The sequence below is a fragment of the Alternaria arborescens genome, assembly GCF_004154835.1.
Source record: "Alternaria arborescens strain FERA 675 chromosome Unknown contig_9, whole genome shotgun sequence".
Taxonomy (NCBI): domain Eukaryota; kingdom Fungi; phylum Ascomycota; class Dothideomycetes; order Pleosporales; family Pleosporaceae; genus Alternaria; species Alternaria arborescens.
The window spans coordinates 854,741-879,704 of NW_021167864.1; the positions used below are offsets into that span (position 1 = coordinate 854,741).

The 24,964-nt window shown below is 51.3% G+C and overlaps 8 protein-coding genes across 8 annotated transcripts; 4 read left to right on the forward strand and 4 right to left on the reverse strand.

The window, feature by feature from the left end:
* Positions 1-1,408: 1,408 nt before the first annotated feature.
* AA0111_g4981 (Mannitol 2-dehydrogenase) lies at positions 1,409-3,109 on the reverse strand (the record flags this gene model as incomplete). Its single annotated transcript, XM_028651042.1, has 1 exon — positions 1,409-3,109. One exon carries the CDS (start codon positions 3,107-3,109, stop codon positions 1,409-1,411), a length of 1,701 nt encoding a protein of 566 aa, XP_028507628.1.
* Positions 3,110-8,140: 5,031 nt separating this feature from the next.
* AA0111_g4982 (hypothetical protein) lies at positions 8,141-8,971 on the reverse strand (the record flags this gene model as incomplete). Its single annotated transcript, XM_028651043.1, has 2 exons — positions 8,141-8,851; positions 8,903-8,971. The coding sequence occupies 2 exons, from the start codon at positions 8,969-8,971 to the stop codon at positions 8,141-8,143; spliced, it is 780 nt and encodes a 259-aa protein (XP_028507627.1).
* A 974-nt stretch (positions 8,972-9,945) lies between these two features.
* On the forward strand, positions 9,946-12,324 carry AA0111_g4983 (hypothetical protein; the record flags this gene model as incomplete). Its single annotated transcript, XM_028651044.1, has 2 exons — positions 9,946-9,958; positions 10,058-12,324. The coding sequence occupies 2 exons, from the start codon at positions 9,946-9,948 to the stop codon at positions 12,322-12,324; spliced, it is 2,280 nt and encodes a 759-aa protein (XP_028507626.1).
* Positions 12,325-12,732: 408 nt separating this feature from the next.
* AA0111_g4984 (Spindle pole body component) lies at positions 12,733-15,562 on the forward strand (the record flags this gene model as incomplete). Its single annotated transcript, XM_028651045.1, has 2 exons — positions 12,733-15,105; positions 15,158-15,562. The coding sequence occupies 2 exons, from the start codon at positions 12,733-12,735 to the stop codon at positions 15,560-15,562; spliced, it is 2,778 nt and encodes a 925-aa protein (XP_028507604.1).
* Positions 15,563-15,820: 258 nt separating this feature from the next.
* Positions 15,821-16,861, reverse strand: AA0111_g4985 (putative oxidoreductase; the record flags this gene model as incomplete). The annotated part of the gene is made up of 1 exon (XM_028651046.1): positions 15,821-16,861. One exon carries the CDS (start codon positions 16,859-16,861, stop codon positions 15,821-15,823), a length of 1,041 nt encoding a protein of 346 aa, XP_028507603.1.
* Positions 16,862-17,704: 843 nt separating this feature from the next.
* On the forward strand, positions 17,705-18,433 carry AA0111_g4986 (hypothetical protein; the record flags this gene model as incomplete). The annotated part of the gene is made up of 1 exon (XM_028651047.1): positions 17,705-18,433. One exon carries the CDS (start codon positions 17,705-17,707, stop codon positions 18,431-18,433), a length of 729 nt encoding a protein of 242 aa, XP_028507602.1.
* Positions 18,434-20,731: 2,298 nt separating this feature from the next.
* AA0111_g4987 (hypothetical protein) lies at positions 20,732-21,550 on the forward strand (the record flags this gene model as incomplete). Its single annotated transcript, XM_028651048.1, has 1 exon — positions 20,732-21,550. The coding sequence occupies one exon, from the start codon at positions 20,732-20,734 to the stop codon at positions 21,548-21,550; it is 819 nt and encodes a 272-aa protein (XP_028507625.1).
* A 219-nt stretch (positions 21,551-21,769) lies between these two features.
* On the reverse strand, positions 21,770-24,896 carry AA0111_g4988 (Importin alpha re-exporter; the record flags this gene model as incomplete). Its single annotated transcript, XM_028651049.1, has 3 exons — positions 21,770-22,211; positions 22,267-24,634; positions 24,827-24,896. 3 exons carry the CDS (start codon positions 24,894-24,896, stop codon positions 21,770-21,772), a joined length of 2,880 nt encoding a protein of 959 aa, XP_028507607.1.
* Between the last annotated feature and the right edge of the window lie 68 nt (positions 24,897-24,964).

A 24,964-nucleotide genomic window follows, 5' to 3' on the forward strand; every position in this document is an offset into this window, starting at 1 on the left:
ATTCGGTCATTCGCATCTTGTCGAACAAGACAAAAAGCTGTGAGTGTTCCATCATGCATCACTCTTGAGAAAGATGGTAACCACAGAAAGGTGTGAACACATTGTTAGACCAGCACAGAGCAATACTTACTGTACAGTCTCATAGTCCGATTTTCCCAGACAGCCTGATCAAAGAATCGTTGGACGTGCTCGCCCCGTCATTTCCAGAGTCAGATCGCAAGGTGAGACGATAGTTGTTGGGGAAGCAGCGAGCAAACTCAACGCAGACGGCGGTAGACAGCCCATCAACACAATGTGGCAATTTTTGGCCTGGACATCCATTTAGACGTCTTAGGCGATTCCAGTTCTGGCGAGATCGATTGGTTCTGCTAGAGGAGGCAGTCGAGGAAGCCACGCCAACCTCCAAGGCGTTGCTAAAGCGCTGAAAGGTAGTAAGAGAGGCGACCACTGGCTCGACTCATGGATAGCAACGGTGGCGATAGGCCTTAACCTCTTCTTCGGGCTAGTACAAAGTGTTGAGGGTGCCGTGCAGGTATACAAAGCGTACCACCCAGAAGCAGACGCGGCATAGCGCCAAGATTCCAGGACTAAAAAGGAAGGCTGAATACATGTACCTAGGTATTTTGGGTGGCGCAACTCGGCAAGCTGGAGAAAACTAGAAGCGGCAAGATCTGCTGGAGAAATTCTAGTGAGACCGCGCAGTGGGACTTGTACATTAGCGCTTCATCACAGGGTCCAAAATTCTGGGTCCCGTCCCAGTTTGGAGGGAGCAGCTCAGTACGCGAACTCCACTCCATCTCGCTGCAGTTGCCCCACAGAGGCGAATTTGTGTAATCTTTGCGAAGAAAGTGGGTACGAGCATGGAATTTGGTCTTGAAATTTGATCTTGTACGAGAGGTGAGAGCGCCGCAGGCCTCAGTAGATAACGCATGCTACACCAACAAAGCTCATGTTGAGGAAGCGTAGCGTGAAGATAAGGCTGCAGATGTAGCGACGCATCTGGGCACGGTGGCACCGACAATGATACGATGATCATAGTGACGTCATCGGTCTCCGCGGTTATGCCTACATTGTGAGGGTTAAGCAAGGCGCCCACATATCGACCGGAAGATGTTGCTCGCTCAATTGCTGCAGTATGTTAGACGCATGGGAAAAAAATAGTTAATTCGCGGATGGTCAATTATTGCAGTGCATCTGTAGATATCATGAACGATCAAATGCTATGATTAAAATGCTATACAAAAAACGCTTGCTGTAACACTTTCTTTTTGAGGTCAACGCCAATGCTGCAAATGTCCCAACATCTATCATCTATATGCTTCGCATAAACCAATCCAAAAGACACATAGTCTAGTATGGCGACGCAACGCTTGTCGCCCTGGGGTATCTCTTTTCTCCTAACGCACACTTAAGCGTACTTCTCAATCATGGCCAAAGCACCTTCGCGCTCCAAGCCCTCCAATGCAGCCTTGAGCTCAGAAACGAAACGCTGATCGTCACGGAGGTCGTTACCGAACAGAGTCTTGATCTCAAGCTGAGCCAAGGGGCCCTCTGTGGCCCTAGCCTGGAGCTCCTCGACCATGGGGTCATCAACCTTGAAGGCCTTGCCAGCGTCGTCGATACCGCTGTTGTAGCGGAACCAAGCAGCAGCCACAAGGGTGAGGCGGCGAAGAGGGCCATTGGCGACAATCTGCTCAGCAATGCTAGGCATAATGAACTGAGGAATCTTGCCACTGCCGCCGAGGCAGATACGGGGAAGCTCGTCCTTGAGGGTAGGGTTGGAGAATCGGCCCAGGAGGGTGTTGCAGTAGTCGTCGACACTGACACCGGGGATCTGGGGGAGAAGGGGCTTGACTTCTTGGTGCATCATGTTGATGACGAATTGGCGGTAGACAGGGTGTCCGATAACTTCGTGGATGTAAGTGAATCCTGCGAGCTGGCCGGCGTATCCCATAGCGGAGTGGCTGCCGTTAAGGAGACGTAGTTTGATCATCTCGTACTCCTCAACTTTGTGCACGTCGGGGACGATCTGGACACCGGCCTTCTCGAAGGGAGGGCGACCGTCAACAAACTTGTCCTCGAGAACCCACTGGTGGAAGGGCTCAGTGACAACGGGCCATGCGTCCTCAACACCAAAGTTCTCGGCGAGGCTGACCTTGTCCTCGTCGTTGGTACGGGGGGTGATGCGGTCAACCATGGAGTTGGGGAAAGCACCGTTGTTGGCAATCCAGTCGGCGACCTCTGGGTTCTGGTGACGAGCGAATGAGACCAACATGTTCCGGCTAATGTCACCGTTCTTCTGCATGTTATCGCAAGACAGAACAGTGAATGGTCGTAGACCGGCGGCATGACGCCTTTCCATAGCGGCGTAGAGGTAACCGAAGACGGTTCGTGGCGGCTGCTCACCGGCCAGATCGGCGGCGACATCAGGGTGGTCGGTCTGGAGCTGGTGGGTGTTCTCGTTCATGTAGTAACCACTCTCGGTGACAGTCATTGAAACAATGTGAGTGTCGGGGTGAGCCATCTTGGCGATGACTGCCTCGCTGCTGTCGGGAGCAAAAAGGTAGTCGGTGATACTACCGCAAACACGAGCGGTGGGGCCCTCAGCAGCACGCTCAATGATGGTGTAGAGGTTATCTTGGGGCTTCAAGGCATCGCGCATGGGAGCAGCAAATGGCTGAAGGTCAACACCGCAGATAGACCAGTCCTGGACGTTGAATTGCTCGAGAAGAGTGTCAACGTAGGCTGCGAGATGGGCCCTGTGGAAACCACCGACACCGACGTGGACGATGCCCTGCTTGACACCCTCACGTTGGTAGGTGGGGACGGTGACATTCTGGAGTTGGGAGAGATTCTTGCTGTTGAGCTTTAGGGGAGCTGCTGGTGTCTGGCGCTGCGATGTGGAAGCGGTTCCAGCGGTGAATTTCTCCTCTTTACGTTGGGAGAATGCTCTGGGAGGGGCGTTGTAGACATTGTTGCTCTCCTGTGTCCGGCGGACAGCCTCGGAGCTCTGGAACCTGACGGCAGCAGGGCGGGAGGGTCTGGTGGATTGGAAAACGGCGCGAGCGCGGGCAGCGCGCAGCAAGTTTCTGGGTACTTGGGGAGGCATGGTGAAGAATGTAAGATTGGAATGGGAATACAGGAATACGTGGATGAGAGAAGGTAGAGGACGTGGTGTTCAAGTATTTATAAAGCAGCAGCTCAATCCTTTTTGTGGGCACATGCGTAGAACCTTGAGCATGGTGCCAAAAAAAGTCGGATTAGGGCCCCTATTTTTTCGGAGGGTCTAGACATGGTGGATTATGAGTCGGGATTCGCAAGCTGATAGCCTGTGCTTTGGGAAACGTGGGTTAGCAAAAGGAGGCTGCGGCTTGCATTGTGTTGTGTACGTCGCGGGCTGGTGGTGCGTGCCAAAACGCCCAGATTGAGCCGCAACATCTGGGCGACTTCACGACACCTCGAATAGATTCAAACTTTTTGCCCTGACGCGTCTCTACACAAGACCCATTTTTTAGACCGGACAGGGGTTTCAGACTTTGCGCTCCCGCTTCCGCTCGCAGCTTGGAGGAGCCACAATTGCGCCGTAGTGTCTGTTGTAAGGCGATTTTGTGCGATGTGCACAACTTTTGCGTGCTAGGTGAAGGATGTTCAAGGGACTACTGAAAACGCTGTGGCTTGCGTCCACCAGAACCTCACCGCCGCCGGCTTTGCGTGGGGGTGCGGACCGCCAGGAACACCGAAGCTTGCAAGCATCTCGGCTGCATCGCCGACGCAAGGCTTGCATCGACCAGACCGCGTTTTCATCCATCTTGGCAATACATGCGACAACCCCCCAACGTACATCGTGGCGACTACAAGCCGCGTGGCCTCAGCTGTCAAGTTTGTTATCTATGCACCTGGGGAAGCTGCGGGTGATGGGGTCGAAGCTCGGGGCTGGGGGTTATTCCGACGCATACGCGAATTAGTGATATCAAGTGGATCTCCATCGTATCCGTGATTAGACGTGCTATGAAGTCAGCAGCGCGCATCCGCCTCGCCTCCTCGTTTCCAGATTCTTCGATTCTGGATCCACCCATGACTCGTTCACCGACTTGTCCTTCTGCGAGGATCCTGTCCAACGGCCACCAAAACGATCTGCAACCTGCAGCTGAGCCTCATGCATGCTGTTGCAGCACGGCACATCATCCCCGCCATAGCTCTGCGTCGCAGCTATCAGATCGTCCTTAGCCTTAGCCCTAAACATACCGACCGCCCAACGGAACTTTCTTAGCTTTTCCGCGCTACCTGTACCGCGTCAGTAGCGTCTCAACTGCCAGCGGTAGTACTGCATTCGCACAATCCGAAAGCCCCATGGATGGCGACTTGTAGACGTGGGGATGCGATAACCTTGCAAACCGGTCCTAATCTCCACCGGAAATCGCACAATCACGAACAAGCCCGAAGATAAGCCTCATGGAGATCCACGTCCACGGTCCGGGCTGTCATGGCTAATGGGGGTTCCACATGCCGCATATCCTGGAGAGAGGCAAGAAGTAGCGATTTCTGAACCTGCTTCCCGGGCAGCCACCATGAGAACCAGCTGGTCCATGCTATGGGGGCAGTCCGGAGAATACCTCTGCCATCGCGGGAGATGAGTTCGATACGTGCTTAGTGTCCCGCTAAGCCCCATGTCAGCAAAGTACTCATTTACTTTTGGCCAGGTCATGGCCTCGTGACTGCTTCTAGGCGGGTGGTATCAGCGCTGGAGGGCCTGTTCACGAATCATATGACTGAGGCATTGAAACGTGGGCAGTAGTCCGTGGAGTGAGCCGTAACTCTTCATGGCGTTACGTCGATGCACCCACGATATGTTTTGTGTTTTTGCTTTGTTGAGTATTCAAGGTTTTTTGGAAGAAAGCTAGTCTATCCCACGAGTACGTGTAAGTTATCGAACGATCTTGGCAGCGCTATTGATGATTGTGCTAGCCTCGTTTAGAACAATGAGTCGGGTTTGGAGAGATGGAAATGGGCAAGAAGGGGGTTGATAATCATTACTCTTAATGGTCATTTTCAGCAAGCACCATTTCATGATGTCGACGAGGTCAGCTGACCGGACGACTGAGTTATTGTATTCATTGACAGATTTGCAGAGCCCGACAAGCCCTAGTATCTAGGTAACGTTGTATACTCAAAACAACTACTAGTATGCAGTTCCAGCGCAGCATGCTCCGCATCTCCTCATATCACGGAGTTCCGTGTCCCGTGACCGGCTTCCGCCGCGGACTCGCTGCAAAGCCGTCCGGGCACCCAGGATTGTTTCCCACGGTAACATCGTTGAAAACCTCCGGGGATCTGTATACGCATATACAGATCGAACCCAAAAAAAAAAACTAATAGACCCGTGATCCGTCTCTGATAGTTGAAACATCTGGGTATGCACCACATGAAAAGTTGTTGATATCTTCCCATATGCAGGTGCATACTTCAAGAGGTAAGCCAAGACGGCATCCTTCTGGTAGGCTAGACGGAGAAAGGTCTTGAAGTCGGCGCTAGATTAGTATGATTGTAAGTCCATGAGTTTAGCGACTGTTCTTTCGCTGCTAGCAATAGTATTATTGAGGCGTACCGTAGCACTAACAGAGGTAATCTGCCTAGTGTTGGTATTGGTGACGTAGGTGCTTGAGATATTGCGAAGGTACTTATATAAAGATAACTGTGGGGAGATCTCGTGCGAATTACGTTCTTTCACTTTCGACATAACCACCTTCAGCACTTGGATAGACGTCACCGTGATCGTTATACGTATCCGCAACACTCGTAGCGCCCGATCAACAACGACGCTGACGTTTTGTAGACCTAGGTTTCTCTATTCGTGGCATTGCCGTTTGTCGTAGAACTGAGGTAATGTGCTTTCGATCTGACTGTACAAGAGAGAGATAACACTACTCAACGGTGTTATATTACAAAGCAGATAGGGAAGACTCGTTAAGGCGTCTATGAAGATATCGAATCTTCCAGCAGTATCAACATCTATTAAGCTACTAATTGGATGCATCTAACTCTGCTGTGGCTAGATGATGAAATGCATTATCTGAATATTGAAGGTAGTCTCTATTACTACATCGGCTTCAGCTACAGACCGACTGATCCACAACCCTAATTTCGATAAGATTGTATGGGATATGTGGTTTCTGAGAAGAAAGCTCGTAGGTTTAGAAGGTAGGTTTAGTCTGCAAACTGAGCGATACCGAGCTCATTTGCGGTATGGTTCTATTGACAACAACTGGAATGTCATGAGGTGCGCGCAAACACCGAATGGCTATGATATACAAACCTATCGAGAGACCTTTAGGCCCACGAAGTACAGTCTTATTGGTGGTAGTTAGGGTTCTAGCTCCTAGGTTTGACTGAGCTACCGTAAATAAGCCATAAAGTCCGATCGCAGGTAAGACGAATTCGATATGCTCACGCATGTGCTAGAGAATATTGTATTTGTTACGTACAGTGCAGTCTATGCTAGGCTCCTTGTGCTGACAATTGTAGTCTTCGTTATCGAACAGTTCTTTGAGCCCGCTGGCTGTGGCTGAAAACTCGACGGAATTGCGCTTTGTATTCTGTTGGTCTCAGTTCTTTCAAGGAATTGAATAGTAATACATTGAAAAAGTGCTTGATGCAGTAGCTTCCGACCCAGTTGCATGAAGATTGTCAAGAGTCGTCTCAGCAGTCTTTGGACGTGACGCAAACTCATACACGACGTGTCTAGCTGTTTAATGCTTGCCTGTCCAGTTTTGAGTGATGTATACAGCTGATGAGTCGACATGCATCTTGCCATACTTGAGAGACTTGAGATCTGATATGTGTACAAGGAAATGGTGGGTTATGCTCCAGGTTCTACTGCTTCAATCTAACATGAACATACAGTAATGTAACTCCTGGATGGCACAACTGCTTCGTCTATGTGACCGGTAGTACGTAAATCTTGTATTGATTTTTTTTGAAGGACTCTACAAGACATCAGCTAGATAATTCGAACTAAATGAGACCTAAGCTGGAACACGCATCTTACTAAGGTAGCTTGGAAGAATCCTATCATGTGAGAAACTTTAGGGCTTCTTGAAACATCTTAACGCGAAAAATGACAACATGTGAAAACTACGCCTTTGCATGTAGCGTTATCTCAATTTTATGTAGACTCTCCTGCAGACGACAGTAGAAGCTCTTAACACTATCCCCATGCATATGGCTACAACGTTCTGCTTCAATCAGCCAGTGTAATCCTGCGCCCAGTAACAACTTCGTTTCTGATACGGAATTATTGTTATCAACCTGTCAGCCACTTGCATGTAGTAGACTCAACAGTGGGTGTTGAAGAGGTGAGGACGACAGCAAGAGGCAGATGTCGCCTGCACCAGCGGTTCACGTCACTGACATTTTCTAGCGACTAGTAGGTCCTTGAGAAACAACTGCACTGTAAAGAAGTCTTGCTTAGAATGTCGTTGCATTTATGAACAAGGTGGGTATCGTTGGCGAGCTTGACGCTCGCTGTGCTTGGCGCGACGGCAAAGTAGTCGACTGGTTTCCTGACGTTCGAAAGAGGCAAATTCATGCGAGGCAATATCTGGGTTTGTTTGAGATAGCTTATTGAACGTCTGGGACTGGGTAAGTTGCCTGGTGGCGCACCGAAGCTTAGATCATCGGTTTTACTCGATCTATTCAGTGCACAAGAACCAGCGCGCCACCACGTACATATTTGAAATAATCGCTGGGAAGATTTGGCTCGCCTTGTTGATGTTCGTTTTGGAGGCTGGGCATAGTCAGCGTGTGTACATCATACAAACATACAGTGATAGAAAAAGAAGAAGCACTGGTGCCTGCTTCACAATATGTTCACTAGGAGATCTGACTGACGCTCATTGGAGAACACACCCCACTAGAGCTTATTTGAAAGACGTGAACAATTCCTAAGATATCGCTCAGCCTCGTCACGCCGCTTTCGATGGGAGGACGATGGGATCCATCTAGTCTATCTGGCCGAGGCAATGCGTCGGCAGAAGTGATGATATGTTCATTACAATAACACTATATACGGGCCGAGTATGGCTCTTTGGACGCCAAATAATGCACGCCAACTTAATATACCCGTGTCGATGCGGAGCGTAGTTTAACAACATCCGCCCCAGCCCTGCTGCTTCCCCTTTCTACTTGCATCGTTCAAGTTAACTCCCGCTCTATTCGCTCCACCTCCCGGGCCTTTGACTCCACTCCTCCGGTCATTCAAATCGTACTTTCCAGCTTCTATATTCTGGTATATCCTCTCTGCGACTTCCAAGAAGGCTCTTTCCACACCCTCTCCACTCTTGGCGCTAGTCTCAACATACTGCATGACCCCGTTCGCTTTACACCATTCCTCGGCCTCTTCTCTTGTGACTTGCCGCTTGTTGGCAGCGTCGGAGTCGGTTACGGTGGACGAACCTGCAAGATCGGACTTGTTGCCCACAAGCACTACTACAATGCCTTCCTCGGCGATTTGTCGCAAGTCATGCAGCCATGACGTGGCGGAGAGGAAAGTGTTTTTGCGCGATATGTCGAATACGAGCAGCGCACCCGATGCGCCCCGGAAGTAACTCCTCGTGATGCTCTTGTATGTCTCCTGTCCTGCGGTGTCCCAGAGCGAAAGCTTCATGTGTTTTTGCTCCTGCTTCTGTTTCGACGGCGATACGGGCGCTTGCGGTTGTGAGGATTTGGAGGGGTTATTGATGCTCAAGGAATGAGAAGCTGGTGGGCCGACGGGAACGATGCGCGATCCGAACTCTACGCCGATAGTCACGTCGTGGTGTGGTGAGAAGCGGCCTTCGCAAAGGCGGACTGTGAGCTGTGAGTCGTCAGTATGGGAGCGCTGGATGGCATAGATGGTGTCGCATACGCTTGATTTGCCACATCCCGAGTCGCCCAAGGACACAATCTTGGCTATGTAGTCCCACGGCTGAGCCATGATGCTGCGCGAGGCCGTGCGACGGGAATAGAAGTTGATCTGGGGAGCAAGCTTATGTGACGATCACAGCAGAGGCAGTAGATGTATTCGAAGACGGCAGATTCTATTCCAAAGGTATGCAAGATAAGAGTAGTTGGCAAGTATCAGTTCTGTGTGGGTATGACGGACGGCAAGTTGTTGGATGATAGTGAGATAGGTGTAGTCAGGTCAGGGTTCAACAATGCGGTCATAGCTCGGCAGCTGCGTGAGCCGCAGCAAAGCATTTCAAGCACGTCTCATGGCAAAGTCAAAAGCACGCACAAATTGACATTGCGCAGGCTTTGGCTGTGTGACATGTTGCTTTTCTCTGTAGCTTGTATCGATCGTCTCTCCTGTACACCGGATCTGGCCAATATCGGGGTTGGCGTGACTCGGGCAGACACGGTCAGGACAAAAATTGCTCTCACGAAAAGGCGAGCAGACGCAGATATTTTAGGTCGACGGCGCCGTAGAGTCAAGTTTACCGAATGCTTTGCATATGGGGGGTGGAGCAGTGATTGAGGCTAGGAGAATAGCGCGTGCCTTGCAGGTTCACGAGGTACGGCAGGCCGACTATCGATAACCCGACGCGCTGGCTTGGCACGATGATGAGCAACCCATCCACGGCAGCTCGCCAACCACCGAACCCTCGACTCCTAGGTGGGCTCTAGCTCATCGTTGCCCTATTGCTACTACGCTGCCTACGCCATCTCGCCCATCTCCAGCTGGACTCGGCGCAACCTGCTGGCATTCCGTTGCATGTCTCTCAGGCTGCGTCATCCGCGGCTGCCTCTTGTACTCTGGTACCCTTGCACTCGACCGCCTCACGACGGCTGACCACCGACGTCGCACCTGAGCCCACCCTCGCTCCGGGCCATTTCTTGCGATAAAATATACCTAGACGCCATCTCCAAGTTCAGCAGGCATAAGGCCCTATATCGCCTACTCTATCCATCATGTTCTCCGAGTGTAAGTGACCTGGTGCCTTATCGGGGTACATGTGATAGACCCGCCGCCTCTGTCTTGGAGAGCTTGCCGACTCGCGTGACTGACGTGCGTGCTCCCCAGATGCATCCAAGTTCCTCTCCCAGTCTCAGTCGCGGCTGTCACTGGGTCAGCCCGAGTCGACTTCAAGCCGCAACGCCCCCGACAGGCAACGCCCGTCCTCGCGAGCCGCCCAAGCTTACCTCCAACGTCGCAACATGCCGAACCCATACAATTCGCAGGCCATGAGCCGCTTCGCCTTCGCTTCACGGACATCCAACGCGCCCGCGCCGCTCTTCTACTCTGCAACCGATGACTTCCGCGAGGAGGACGACCATGTTGAGCACGACCGCGAGATGGCCGACCACTACGCGCTACAACGATCACGGCGGCAATTTGGTGCAAGCAACCTTTCTGAATCGTCCGAAGTCGAAGATGACCCGCAACGGTCGGACCATACTATAGGCGCGGATAGGGACGACAATGAAGCGCCCGGGTACGGTCTCGGAAGAGGGATTAAGAGCTCCTGGAAGGGCGACAAGCCAGCACGCGGAAGATCAACCATCATCAACAACCCCGAAGATGAAGAACGTGAGTCAAGTGTACCGCTCTCCGAGACTACGGACCGCAGCAGTAGAGGAAGGGGCAATCTCGTCGATGTGGAGCTCGATTCTACAGATCGAGGCAGCATAGAAGAGCTGGACCGAGACGAGCTCTTGGGTCATCAGGACGAGCCACCACCACCTTTCCAACAGTTTCGCAACATGCCGAGGCCGAAACGCGGTCGCAGTCCACTACGAAATACCCTACCAATACCACAGGAAACCGATGAGGATACCTTGCTAGAACATCCACGGCCGATAAGCCCAGATCGCCAAACCGTGCCCGATGTTGTACCAGAGAACCCAACGTCAGCGCCACGACATAACTTTTTCTGGGCTGAGCTGTTCATAATCGTGCAATGTGCCATCTTTGGCACTTGGTTCATCTCTCTGCTTCAAGAGTCGCCCCCAAACAAGAAGAATCCGTTGGGCGACACGATATATACCGTCTTACATTCGTCTTTTCACCTCATCGGAGTATACTCGTTGGTTTCGGTCATAGTCGGAGTCCTATGGCTCTCGCTACTTCGGTCCTTCGCTCGGCCTCTGGTGCAACTGATGCTACTGGCAATACCCGTCGTATCGATTTCCTTCTTTTTCTACCCTTTTGTGTCAAGCTTTAAAGGGTCATGGCATGGTGATAGCGTGCAAGATCGGCTGATGCGTTGGCTCTCGTTTGGACCTCTATGCTTCGCGGGATTCTGGGTGTACACCGTCTTCAAGGCGCGACATTCCTTAGACAAAGCCACCGGCATGCTGGAATTCTCGAGTGAAATCTTGAGAGCGCAGTTTCCACTGTTGCTTGTGGGTATTGCGGCATTGGCTGCTGTGATCCTGTGGTCTTGGATCTGGATTCTCATGTTCACACGTCTTTTCCTGGGTGGCCACTTTGCTAGCAACAAATCCCGGTGGATCATCGACACCAGCACGTGGTGGCTGGGAATTGCGTTCTTCCTGGATTACTTCTGGACGTTGGCAGTCATTTCGGGTGTACAACGTGCTACAACAGCAGCTACAGTATCTCAGTGGTACTTCCATCGTAACAGCGTCCCCGCACCTGCTGCGAGAACGGTAGTCCAAGCATCTCTCAGCCATGCGACATACACCATGGCTGGGACGATCTGCATGTCCACGCTTATTTCACTCATGGTTCGCCTACCACTTATCGTTCTCCCCAGGCGACTCGCGGGGATGATCGGCATGTGCGCATATTCTATCGTACCAACACCCATCGCGGCGCTGACGAATCCACTCACCCTAACCTTCGCATCCATTCACGGTCTACCTCTCAATCAAGCCGCGCGTGGCTTATCCCAATTGAACTTCATTTCCGCCGCATCGCCAACTACGACCCTCGGCCCAAGCTCGTTCAAAGATCATGGGCGACCGTCTATACAGTCATACCGCCTTGCAAAACTCCTTCTGCACGCTATTCGCTGGGTGATAACATTGTCTCTCGGGTTTGGAGGCTGGGTTTCTACTGCACGCATGCTCCAGATCAGCAACGACACGGTACCGTACAAGGGCAGTCTATATGCATATGTCGTCGGCATCATCAGCGCAGCGATTGGTTGGGGCGCTCTAGGTGCCATGGAAGGAGTCCTTGGAAATATCCTAGACGCAGTACTTGTTTGCTGGGGAAGTGAAGTAGGAAGAGACGGACAAGGAGAGGCTCGGTATTGTGTTGACGCCGGTCGGCTATTCGGCAATGAAGTCACTGGGCAAGGGCGAGGAAGATATGAAGTTTAGATTCCGTGTTTTTTTTTTCTGCATTTTTGGCGTTCACCAGAGGGACCTGGGTACAGACGCGGAAATGGCGCTTGGGTATACCTATCATCTATCTATCTCAAATCGCTTCTGCTATCAGCAACAGCACGCATATAGCTTTATCCAATGGAGATCATCGTACAACTGAACTGAAAATGATTGAGTTAACAGCTGATAGGATGATTAGATAGTGAATTCCAATGTGAGCGAGAGGTCTGGCACATGTATCCAGGCAGAAGCTGCGTCATGGTCGTTTAGTGGCTAGCGCGAGTCGACGCGTAGTGGAGCGGGACCCGATCAACACGGCTACTGCAGCCCAAACATCGATTCGGCGCAGCGACAAGCAAGACAAAAGTGCCCCAGGCTCCATGGAGTGCCTTGCCCGCCAACATGTCCTCCCGCACCGTGCCGACTATGAAGTCCTTGTCCAACGCTGATCGCCGCTCTGTCAATGCCAATTACACGTCGAGTGCGCGACCCCGCGTCGCTTCTGGAGAGGATCTCGACCGACGCAGCTCTACCACAGCATCACATGCCAGGAAACAGTCGGCTCCCATGCGCCCCGCAGGCGCAACCTCAGGCGAGCGTCGCGTCGAGAAGAAGGAGGGGCGCGAGCGGGAGACGGAGGTTAGGCGGACCAAGAGCCCGTTGAAGCATGCCAGCGAGAGTCGAGTCCATGCTCGAAGCCGCTCGGAGAAACAAGCGCGAGATATCGAGAGACCGTCACGCAGCGCGGCCTCGCAAAAGTCGATACCAGAAGAGCCCCAGCCGCCATGGGAGCCCCAGGCTTCCTTGATACCACACACGACCGCCCCGCTGGCCACGCGCATCTCGATACCGCCGCTCGCATCCACCGCTCCCGTATCGCTGCAACCTACACCGCTCGCAAAACTGTCGCTCGAGGCACAAGAGAAGGCTATACTGGAAGACTTGCTGTTTGTTTTCATGGGCTTCGAAGGGCAGTACATTCGCTTCGGTGATGGCTACAACCCCCACGAAGAGAAGGAGCGTTTGGTTGGGCCACAGTTTCGCCTGATGCCTGGCTTGGATCCTAGCCTGAGGGACCTGACCAAGTCGATGCTGAAGACGGCCACACACTACATCGCTGTCGAGACTTGTGTAGAGGTATTGAGCCGGGAAGAGTACGGTGCAGTGAACCACGCCTTGTGCGCTGCCGTGCGGCGCTTGCTCAAGGACTATCTCATACTCATCGCCCAGCTTGAGAACCAGCTACTGACAAACGACTCTTTCACGCTCCATGTCTTGAGCTTGCATACCAAACAGACGAGCCACATGCTCTTCCAGCTCTACACCACCGGAATCGAACTGCTCAAAGCAAACGGCATTCTCGAGGACGAAAAGGACGAGGACTCAGCGGATGATGACAGCAATGACTTTGAAAACATCCTCGAGTCGTTGCGCGAGGGAGGCAACGCAACCAAGAAGCTTTGCAAAGGCGGGAGCGTCCTAGGCCTCATCACTAAGCGACTATCTTCAATGTCAGGAGATCCTGCAGCTCGGGCACTATTGACCACGTTGTTGCGAGAAGCCAGTAGACCGTACATGGCTATGCTGAACGAATGGCTGCACCATGGTGGCATCAAAGACCCTCATTCTGAGTTTTTGATCAAAGAGCAGAGAAGCATCAAGCGAGAAAGGCTGGATCAAGATTACACGGATGAATATTGGGAGAAGAGATACACGATACGCGACGCCCTAGTCCCTCCCCAGCTTGAAGCCGTCAAAGACAAGGTGCTCCTAGCAGGAAAGTACCTCAACGTGGTTCGAGAGTGTGGAGGCGTCGACGTTAGTAAAGTCGTGCAGGACGCGCCAACTAGCTTCGACGATCCACGCTTTCTAGACAACGTCAACTCCTCCTATGCCTACGCAAACTCCTCGCTCCTCAATTTGCTTCTCACTACACACCAACTGCCGGCACGATTACGTTCACTCAAGCACTACTTCTTCCTCGACCGCTCCGACTTCTTTACTTACTTCCTCGAAATGAGCGAGCTTGAGCTCAAGAAACCAGCAAAACATGTCAACGTTGGAAAGCTGCAGTCACTGCTTGATCTCGCAACTCGACATGCTGGATCAGTTGCTGTGGAGGACCCATACAAGGAGGACATCAAAGTTCAGATCAACGATACTGGCCTTACAAATTGGCTAATGAAGATTGTCAATGTCCAAGGTCTCGACCAGGATGCTGCTACCGCTACCCTGTCCAACTACACACCTGCAAACTCGGCGCCCATCACCGACGACTCCAACATTACCGGTTATCAAGCACTGGTATTTGACTACGCTATGCCATTCCCTCTATCACTCGTCGTTAGCCGGGTCACCCTCACTCGTTACCAACTGCTCTTCCGATATCTACTCAGCTTGAAGCATCTCGAGACTGATTTGGCCAAGTGCTGGGGTGAACAGGGCAAGAACGCAGCCTGGAAACATCGATCAAAGAACCCACGGATAGAACAGTGGAAACGCCGAGCTTGGACACTGCGTGCGCGCATGTTAGTCTTTGTCCAACAGCTTACCTACTACTGCACGTCAGAAGTTATTGAACCAAATTGGGCATCATTAATGTCGCGGATAAGTGAGGAGAAGAAACAGGATGCGCGTGGCAAGGGGAAGACAACAGAGGACGAGAGCGGTGGTCCGCAAGTCAAGCGAACTGTAGATGAGCTGATGCAGGACCATGTGGACTTCCTTGCGACTTGCTTAAAGGAATGCATGCTTACTAACAGTAAACTGCTTCGGGTGAGTGGAGAAGCACTTCTTTGTAGCGAATTCGGTTGCTGACAACCTTCAGATCAACAACAAGATCATGTCAACATGCAGCATGTTTGCATCCTTCACCTACTCCCTCTCCCGCTACCTCGTCACCGGCGACCCCGACCTTGTCGCTCAAGTAAATGCGTCCTTCGCTCCTCCCCCTTCCAAGAACTCTAAGCTGCCCGCCGCTACACTAGTCGCTTCAACACATCGGCCTTCGACTCAGTTTGTGTACGACCCTCAGCGCGTCGACAAGATGTTCGACATGCTTGCTAAATACGAGGAGAACTTCACCCGGCATCTTAAGATTTTGCTGGATACGCTGAACTACCTCGCTGCCACTGAGACAGTAGTTTTCTTGAGCCTTTGCGCTAGGTTGACAAGTGCTGGAGAGGGTCTTAGTGGATTCCAAGTGCCAATGGGTATGGAGGGGATTGCTTAATGAGCTTTGGTCTCATCAGGGTCAGGCGTTGTGAGTTCTACTGCATTGTTCCGGGGTATCGTCATGGGTTATGGATTTAGTCTGCAAGGCGCCAAGCGAGCGATACCATAGTTGTTTGAAATGAGACGCAACGAATTACGGCCGCGAGGTTCTCTACTATTGGGAGTGCGGCATCACATGTAATGGGTGTCGTACAAGTGCATTGATCGGTTAACATTGTTCGATTAGACGATCTATACGTATTATGCAACTGCACTTCTAATATAACTTGAATGGGCAACCTTTATCGGCGCTTGAACTTTTCGTCTTTTCCTTGACAACCTTCCATGTGAAATCCATTAGCTGCTCGCCCAATTTCTCATTATTCGCCAGGTCACTACCCGGCTCCCGTATCGCGGGCGGGCAAATGTACTCGCCTGTACCCTCAGTCTTGGTCGCCGCAAACATGGTGCTCACTGCGCCTTCAAACTGTGTCTTCTTGAATGGTGCGAGGCCGTAACTCATTGCATAGCCACCGAGCGGATAGGCTTCGTGGATGTGGTCAACTGACTGCCGTGTCTCGACGAAACCGGGGTGTGTGGCATTGGACAGGATGTTGGGGTGGGAAGATGATAGGTGACGGGCTAGATAGCGCGCGTACAGGATAGTAGCGAGCTTTGTGCGGCCGTATTGTGCCATTGGGCCAAGGTCTGTGTTGAGCTCATCGATGGACTCGAATTTGGTGTCTTTCGGTGCGTTCTCGTGTGCGTTAGACCCTAACTGTACTATCCGGACCTTGTCGCCCTTCTCGGCGGTGGATTTGAGCAAGGGTAGCAAGTGAGAAGTCAGGACGACGTGGCCGAAGTGGTTAGAAGCCATGTGTAAATCGACACCGTTCTTGGCCAGTTGGTATGTCATGATACCGCGAGCAGCGTTGTTGATCAAGATGTCGATCCTGTCTGTCTTCTGAGCAATCTCGAGCGCAGTTTTGCCCGTCTGTTCCCAGTCGGCGAGATCGCACTTTAGCCATTCGACTCTGCTGGCCTTGTCCTCTCCCATCTCTTCCTTGATCGCCTTTAGCGCATCCTCAATGATGTCTTCGCTCCACGATATGATGAATAGCTTCTTGATATTGTTCGACAGAAGCGTGTGCGTGCATCCATAGCCGATACCTTCAGAACCACCAGTTACAACGGCCACCTTTCCAGTGAGATCTGGCACTTCCTCAAGGGAGAACTGCTGGTCTGCGGGTGCGAGGCCATGGGCGCCTGAGACGACTTTACCGAAATTCTCGGCAATGGTGTTTTTTACTGCCTGCATAGTTGAGGAAGTTTCGACTGGGCCCTTCAAGCGGTCGTTATTGTTTTGCGGGGTCGACGAATAAGGTCGAGAGGTGGTAGGAATAATCCGAGTAATGAATGCACGTGGTAGGGTTGCTGTGATTATGGAAGATGATTTGCAGCAACGCAGGGAAACAGCATTCCTAAATAACTTTGTAGACTGCATGGTTACAACATAGGTCACAGGACAGCAGCAACGATCCCCTTAGGTTAAGAGATCTAAGACCATGGCATGCAGTGACGTGCCGCTTTCTGGGAGGCACGGTAACCAATACCATTTTATCCTGATGTCAGCACTTATTTGTTTTGGCGCGTTCCTGGACGTTGTGGAGTTCGGATCGGGAGCGGATCGATGATGATCTGGTAATGACGCATTGATGGAGTAAATAGAGCTGTGATGTATTGGGGCTAGTTGGACGGCCACTATCGATACAGTTCTCGGGACGCGACTTTAGCTCGACGCGATCCTGACATCTGAGCATAGTAGAGCGTTGTTGTCGCTCTCCACCACTAAATTATGGTAGGGTCATCGGTCGAGCACAGAGATAACAGGCAAGTGCATTTTCGTTTGTACGTAGTGAGTGCGTCTGTGTAAACATCACAGTTGCGCCTTCTCAACGAAGCCAGTCGCCCCGTGATTGGGAGCAATTCAAAAAGCTGAGGGGGTCGATATGTTACACCAGATTATCAGAGCCTCAACACAATTTCTCCATCGATTTTGATGACCCACATCTACCTGAATCACACACAGAGCGGGCCCGGCAAAGATAATAACATGCGACATATTGTCAATTCACCCCATATTCATTCCGATCGGGCTGCCATGATAGCATCCGAAAGCGATTCGCCAACAGCCTCGCACCAGCAAAGCGCCCCAGATGCCCCTACATCAGAAGAACCGTCAGCCAAATTCACGCCTCTCGCATCCGAAGAGGCAGCTGCTCGCAAAGCCCGTATGAATGCCGATCTCATCGACGCCTTCAAAACCCCTTGTCCGCCTGGTACAACTCCATACGTAACAGGCATCGGTCTATACACCCACGTCGAGGGTCCACACCAGGCTCCCCTATATCATGGCAAGAAGCCGCAACCGCAGCAAGAGTTCTTTCCTGTGCGGATACCAAAGCATAGCGGAAGCCGCATCTCACAGCTGGACGAACTAGTTGGAAAGCTATGGGAGCAACTTGAAAAGGCTGTTGAAGAAGAGGAAGACATTGTTGGCAAGACTGAGCTTGGGCTTAAGGAGCTCAAGAAACGATACGGAGGGCTCGATCCTCCAAAGGACTCTCGGCCACCAGTACAGTACATTCAGCAGCAGCATGATGGGTCACAGAAAGACACAGCGGCTCAAGGCAGTACAACGGCAGGTACGGGGAATATGAATCCACCGCCATATGGGCGTATCCAATCGCTAGCAGGAGGAGTGGCCAGCCTTGCGGTGAGAGATGAGGATGTGAGCATGGGAGGTGCTGAGGTAGAGCGAGGCAGGCCCCAGACTACCCGCTCCACTACGGTCTTTTACGGTCCAGATCCGCGCAGAAAAAATCGTTAGTGACGAAGAAGGACACAGACAGTTCCATGACAAAGTGCGACATACCAAGCTCGACACACCGCATCTCGATTTAACATCTCCCTTGTGCGTCTTCCGCATCTGGGGTGGGACTGAGCACATGACACACGTACTGGAGTTCCAGATTGCAAGTATGACCTACCATTGTAGTTGTTCATCTATACCTCGGACACGCGAGCTTTTCCACTCAGAACTACCAATAAAGATGAGCACAAGAGATGCTGATTCCGTACATACTCACTCGGATATATACGACGGACTGATACAATAAGATTCGTTACCGCAACTCTTTTCAACGCAATGCCAGCGTAGCATTCCGAGGAAGAAGGATAAAAGGAGTAGTTCGGCTGAGAGCATTCATAGAGGTGAGCACGTCATGATGTATGACTCAAACAGCCTGTCCAGCGATGGAAATCCCAGAATCTGCATGTGAAGTATGTGATAATGTTCCATAGCTTATAACAAGCCAAGACTGCTTCCCAGCTTGAAAACGGGATCGTAGAAATGAACGATTACACATTTCGTACTTCACGATAATAATGCAGAGCAGAATGAGTAACGTGACGGCTAGTGCTAACATAACAGCGAAGAAATGCTCAATGGATATTGGTTCCAGATCGCGAAGATGAGACTCCATGTAGTGCTTGCTTGTATAGGGATTCTGATGATAAATGGGTCAAAAGGGAAATGTGAAACGATCAACAGACTGAGTGGGATACTGATCTGTGCTTGCGACATTGTGGTGACGCTGTGTCAGCGAGCAATAATATAGATATGTGGACACAGTGTGTTTACTCGTTTCAGCGTCACATTGCCCATCTCTGCTTCTAGTTCTGATGCTATCACAGCCGCCATAACCCGATCTTCCAAGCTTGTCACCTTATTGGGTCGGTGCAGCAGCTGAGAAGATGCAGATTGTATTGCTATCTCAGATCGTCACTAATAAGAGCTGAAGTCATGTGAGATCACCGTCTCTACTAGAGTAACCTATGCTATCTGGTGAAAGCAAGCTCAAAGATAGTAGTGAAATGTTGGAAGCCTTATTGATTCCGCGAAATTACGTTATATCGGTGTGATATTACTCAAACTTGGAGTATATACTGTTCTCAACTCATTTTCACAATGCTGTTTCTTCGGAGCTGCGAGCAGCTTTATCGACTGATGATAGCAATGTTAGAAATGACAAGCTGGTTATTACAGAACATCGGTGCACTTATCCTCGCATCTCTAGTCTGGCTCGAGCTAAAAACCGGGCTTGTTCTTGGATCTTTCGGATTATTCGATAGACATCCGCATATTGTCTGCGCCAGTCTCTTCATTCTGGGCCTTCTTCTCTCATACTGGCTTGTACGCAGGTTCCAGCGGCGGCGACGCGTACCGCAGCACACCGACCTCTTCAGCTCGTCACCATACAAACATCGGCGCACACAAACTCCTGAGTTCCCACCAGGAATGCAGTTCAACCTAGTTCAGGAAAGATGGAGGAAAAGGGGAATGGAAGAGCCATTCCTAAAGCGCCGGGCATTTGAGGCAAGTAGATCGATGGAAGTACCACCAGTGCGGAGACCACTTCTGAGCATCCCGACAGTTGCTTCAAGGCTGCCGCAGTCAGATAGGAGTTCGATAAATACGTCATTTGGGAAGGTTGGATGGAGCTAGAATACTGGGTTTGGTTTGCCTCAAACAACATTTTCTCGAGGTATTTCAATGAGTTTTCATAGACACAGCTCGATAAGAGCGACCTCTTTCTTAGATAATTGGAAGAAACGGTCCCAAAATCAGGGAAGACAGCAGGCACTATTAGCGCTACCTCTTGCAACATCATCAACGTAGCGTTTTCTACCCCTGTGCACCTTCGCGACGAAGAACACGCAAGTGTCAAGTCCCGGAGAGTTCCTTATGTGTGCATGGTTGTCTACGACGACAATACGTTTTGCTTCGTTCAACACAAGAGAAGACGTCAGGACAGGTATTCGTACCTGCCTAAAACGGTTAAGTGCATGTAAACCCTAAGGGCGCATTTCCGATCCATACTTTACGCTTCTGATCATCTCGAAGGTTCTTTTCCTACTTCGACTTGGTCATTGCAAGTGACTCAGTCTCGTTTCATTTCTATTATATGAGCATATCATCCGCTGCATGTGCCGCAAAGTTTTGAGATATCCAGCGTTCGCAATTGTTTTCCGCGGCACAACATCATATCGACCACCAACAAGTCGGCACACCTACAAACGATTCACCACCATTAGCACCTCGCATATCTCGAGACCTCTCACCATAATGGCAGACCCTCTTTCCCAAAGGACAGACCCGCTCTATCAAAAAGATGGCCAAAAATACAACCATACCTCACCCATAACCTCAATCTATCCACTATCATCTCTGTCTCCAGAAACCCAGTCGCTCTTCAAGCCACCACCAGAAACAGAACCCTACGTCCTAACAACGCCTTCAACAATATTCCACGCTCAGGGCGGCGGCCAACCCTCGGATACTGGAACCATTTCCGCAGGATCCACAACATTCCACGTGCATCAAGTGCGAAAGGTAGATCCTACGATATTGCATATGGGTGTCTTCTCTTCTCCTTCAGAAAAGCAGTTCGAAGGAAAAGTCGACGCTGAACAAAGCATCGATGTAGAAAAACGTCGTCTGCATTCCCGCATCCACACGGCAGGCCACGTAATCGGTCTCGCAGCTGCCCACCTCAGGGCTGCCGGTTCAATAGCTCCGGACGTGGTTGATGGAAAAGCATCCCATTACCCCGGCGCAGCCTTTGTAGAATTCTTGGGTCTCATTCCAAGCGACAAAAAGGCTGAAATACAGGCTCGAGTCGACGAGATGGTGGCTGCAGACATGGACGTCAAGATTCACTTTTGGGACGAAGAAAAGGCGAAGAAAGAGTGTACAGGGGTCATGGAGACTCTGAAAGGGGATGAAGAGGATGGGGTCAGGGTCGTGGAGATAGGAAGCGAAGGAAGCTACCCTTGTGGGGGTACGCACGTGCAGAAGCTGAAAGAATGCGGGAAAATCGTGGTGAGAAATATCAAGAGACAGAAAGGTGTCACCAAGGTGAGCTATGAAGTGCAAGAAGCTTGATTAGATGCAGTGATTTGATCTTGCACACTATGTGTGTGCTCCACGAAAATGCATTCAGCTTTGTTCCTTATTGAAAACTCCACCACTTTTTCTACCTGGTATCATATCCTAAATCCTAAAAAGCCGGCTCGGCTGTTTTTCCACGCCCAACCCCATATGCAGACAGATGCATTTGTCTTCTCCGATGCCCTTAAACAACTCCTCGAAGCACATACAGCTCTAGGCCAAGTAACCAGCAAGAACCTGTTTGGAAGTGTCGTCCAAACGCTCTTGCATAATCGTGGCGACACGGCCATTGTGACGGCTGTTAGCGTCCTTCAAATAATTTCCCACCCACTCCTTCACGTTAGTGATCTCCGGGAAGGGGTCTCGCGGCGCCTTCTTGCAGGTGTTTAGCTGGGTGAAACCAACGCCGAAACCGAGCTCATCGACATCGGCATCGGGAATGATGTCGTCTGCAGACGTGGGTACAGGCGGGTTGACGAGAAGCTCAACCAGGCGCTGTGTCGTAAGGGCCCAACCCTTGGGGTAACGATCAACAAAAGCTTGCGAATCGCCCAGTGTCTTTGTAAAAGACACCACAGCGGTCTTGCGATCGGTCGGGCGGGCGAGCTTCTGTGTGTCTGGAAGGATGACAGTCAAGTAGATAGGCTTGAAAATACTGTTATAACATTAGCAAGCGTTTCAATAGCTTCTGAAACATGAAAATGACTTACTCTTTCTGGATCTGATCGGAAACTTCGATGAAGAAGTCTGTGCCAAGTCCCTTGTCCAGTCGTGCCGAAACGAAGTGATAGAATGCGATGAAACGCTGCTGGAAGTTCTCAGTCTTCATGTTTGACAGCCTTGTCAGCATCAGCTGGAGAATTGTAGAGAAGTAGGGTTGCAGCGCGTTCGCTGGAATATGTGCGACAACGGCTTCAATAAGCTCAAAGGAGTACGTCTCGTGCGCCTTGCTGGTAACAAGCTTCTGGAAAATACCCAGGATGGGCTCCAGTTGCTTGGTTGCAACGATGTTTTCTGCGTCGCGAGCGACCATTGCACTCAGCAGACGAGCTAGCGCTGGTACGTTACCACGTTGCTCCCAGACAGCACCCTGGATGATGACAACGAACAGGCCCCTGTAGTATTCGCTCAACCCACTTGAAGGGTTTGCTTCTAGCAGCGCAGAGAAGAGCTGGAAGATGTAAGGGGAAAACTCCTCGACATTGGCTTGCAGGCAAGCAGCGAACGGCTCGTAGAGCTTTTCCTCGAAGAACTGAGGATGTTTCGGCGCGCAAAATCGAACGAGTGCTCCTATGCCCTCGAACATGTAGTACTGGAAGCGAGGATTGCTAGGGTTGTGCCTTATGACCTTGACGATGTTGATGAAACTCTGTAGGATGGTCTCGCAAATCGGTAGAACTCCGTCACGAATAAAGATGAGCACTCGCATGACGCACTTCATCAGGAACTCGTTCTCTTGGATCTTCTCCGGCGCGGAGCTCTTTGTGATGAGCTTGAACAGGTGTGTCAATAAGTCTTTCGATGAACCGACAACGTCTGCCTTGGGAATGATGGGCTGTCGATTGCTGTCTGTCATGTACAGAGCACGCTCCACAGCAATAGCAGCGTATGTGTGAATGACGTAATTGTCGTTGCCCAACTGATTTACGAGCAGAGGGAATGCAGCCCGCCAGAGGTCTGGCGACAACTGGCTGCGGAAGACGTAGAGAAACTTGATAGCGTCAACCTTCAAGATGGGTGATACTTTTTGTGCCTGGAGGTCAGCTGCAATGTGTGTCTGGAAGAACTCGAGAATGTTGACATTCTCGTTAACGCTCATAACACCTTGGCCAGCGGTAGCGGTTCCCTTGGCGGCAATGGCGGTGAAAAGGGAGACTGCGGGATCTTTTGACTTCCAGTTGTTCTCGCTGTCCTGAGCGTAGTTTTGGAGGTAGGCATCGATATACGTTTGGGAGGTAGTTGTGACCAAGGTCTCGAAGCGGGTCATAAGTTGACGCAAGAAGTTGGTGGCAGCACGACGGCGAGTGTCGTTATCGGATCCTTCCAAGTCCCTCCTGATGAACTCAATTGGCTCGTCTTCGAAGAGCTCGACGTCGGACTCGCGCAGAGTGAGATTGGGCAAGATGACCTTCTCGATAATCTGAACCAAGACGGACTGGTTGTTGAAGGCCTCAGCGTGTTGCGTAGACGCGACTGCCGTGAGGAACTGTAACGCCTTGCTGACGAGGATATCGTACTTTGTCTCGAGGCCAACCGACATGAGGAAACTCCATGTGCTCTCGATGAATTGTCCAAGCTGGGAGCCAAATACGTCCTCGTACTTTTGAATGTAAAGCATGAGCGCCTCGAAGATACCCGCGCGTACATACTCCTGTGGCCCTGACTCGGTGTCATCGTCGGTGTGTAATGCGGGGTTGTCGAAGACGAGGTACTTGTGAAGAAGCCCTGAGATGATGGAGATGTGGTCTTCGAAGACGGGAGGCAAGTCCTGGCAAGAAAGATCGTAGAACAGCTTGATAAGTAAGTCTAAGGTTGTGAAAGCGTTCTTGAGCACCTGTGGGTTGCCTTGGGAGTTTGTGATGAGGGTGTCGGTGTTCTCGAGCAGTTGGAGGAAGGGAGTGCCGAACTTGGACAGGACGTGGTTGATCTCGGTGAAGAGGTCGTCGGATCGGAACAGCGGGCGCCAGCGCTTGAAGATGGAGTGCGCGACTTGTAATACACCGTTGTTGACCACTGTGTTGTCGGGAGTGAGTCGTGAAATCAGGTCGTCGACCAGGGTATCCCATCGCTGCCAGAAGTCGCTGTCGGCAATGGCGCTAATGGCTTCACCCAATTGCGCTTGTAGGTTTGCGGGTACGGATACCATGAGGCCTATGAGTTCCCTCTTGATTGCCACAACCTCGCTCTCGGGCAGTTTGTAGTTGCCATCCTCGTCGACCCAATTCCGCTTTATGAAATTTTTGAAGTATAACGCAGCGGACAGGCGTGTGGTTTGGGGATTTGCGTCGGAGGCGACGATCTGGAGGAGGGTGAGGGAGAAGCCGGGCTTGGTCTGCTCTTGGGTGATTGCTTCTTCGGCTTTGAAAAGTTAGCATGTGGTGTTGAATAGTGTTGAGAGGCGGAGGGGCAAGTTGGCAAAATGCGCATATGTCGGCATGTGCAAGACAAACTGCTTGGGCGTCGGATATGCATGGAAATGTATGCATATCCTCTTATACGAGAAGTACAGGCTACACGACGTGCAGCACTGCGGTAAACAATGGTACTCACCCTGCTTGTTCTGCCGAGGGTCCAAACTGGCCTGGAGCAGCTGGGAGAGGGTAGCGATGTCGGCGGCCATGGTGATGGGGTGGAAGCAGCAGAGGATCTAGACGGGTGGCTTGGAGTGAGAAAGAGAGCAAATGTTTG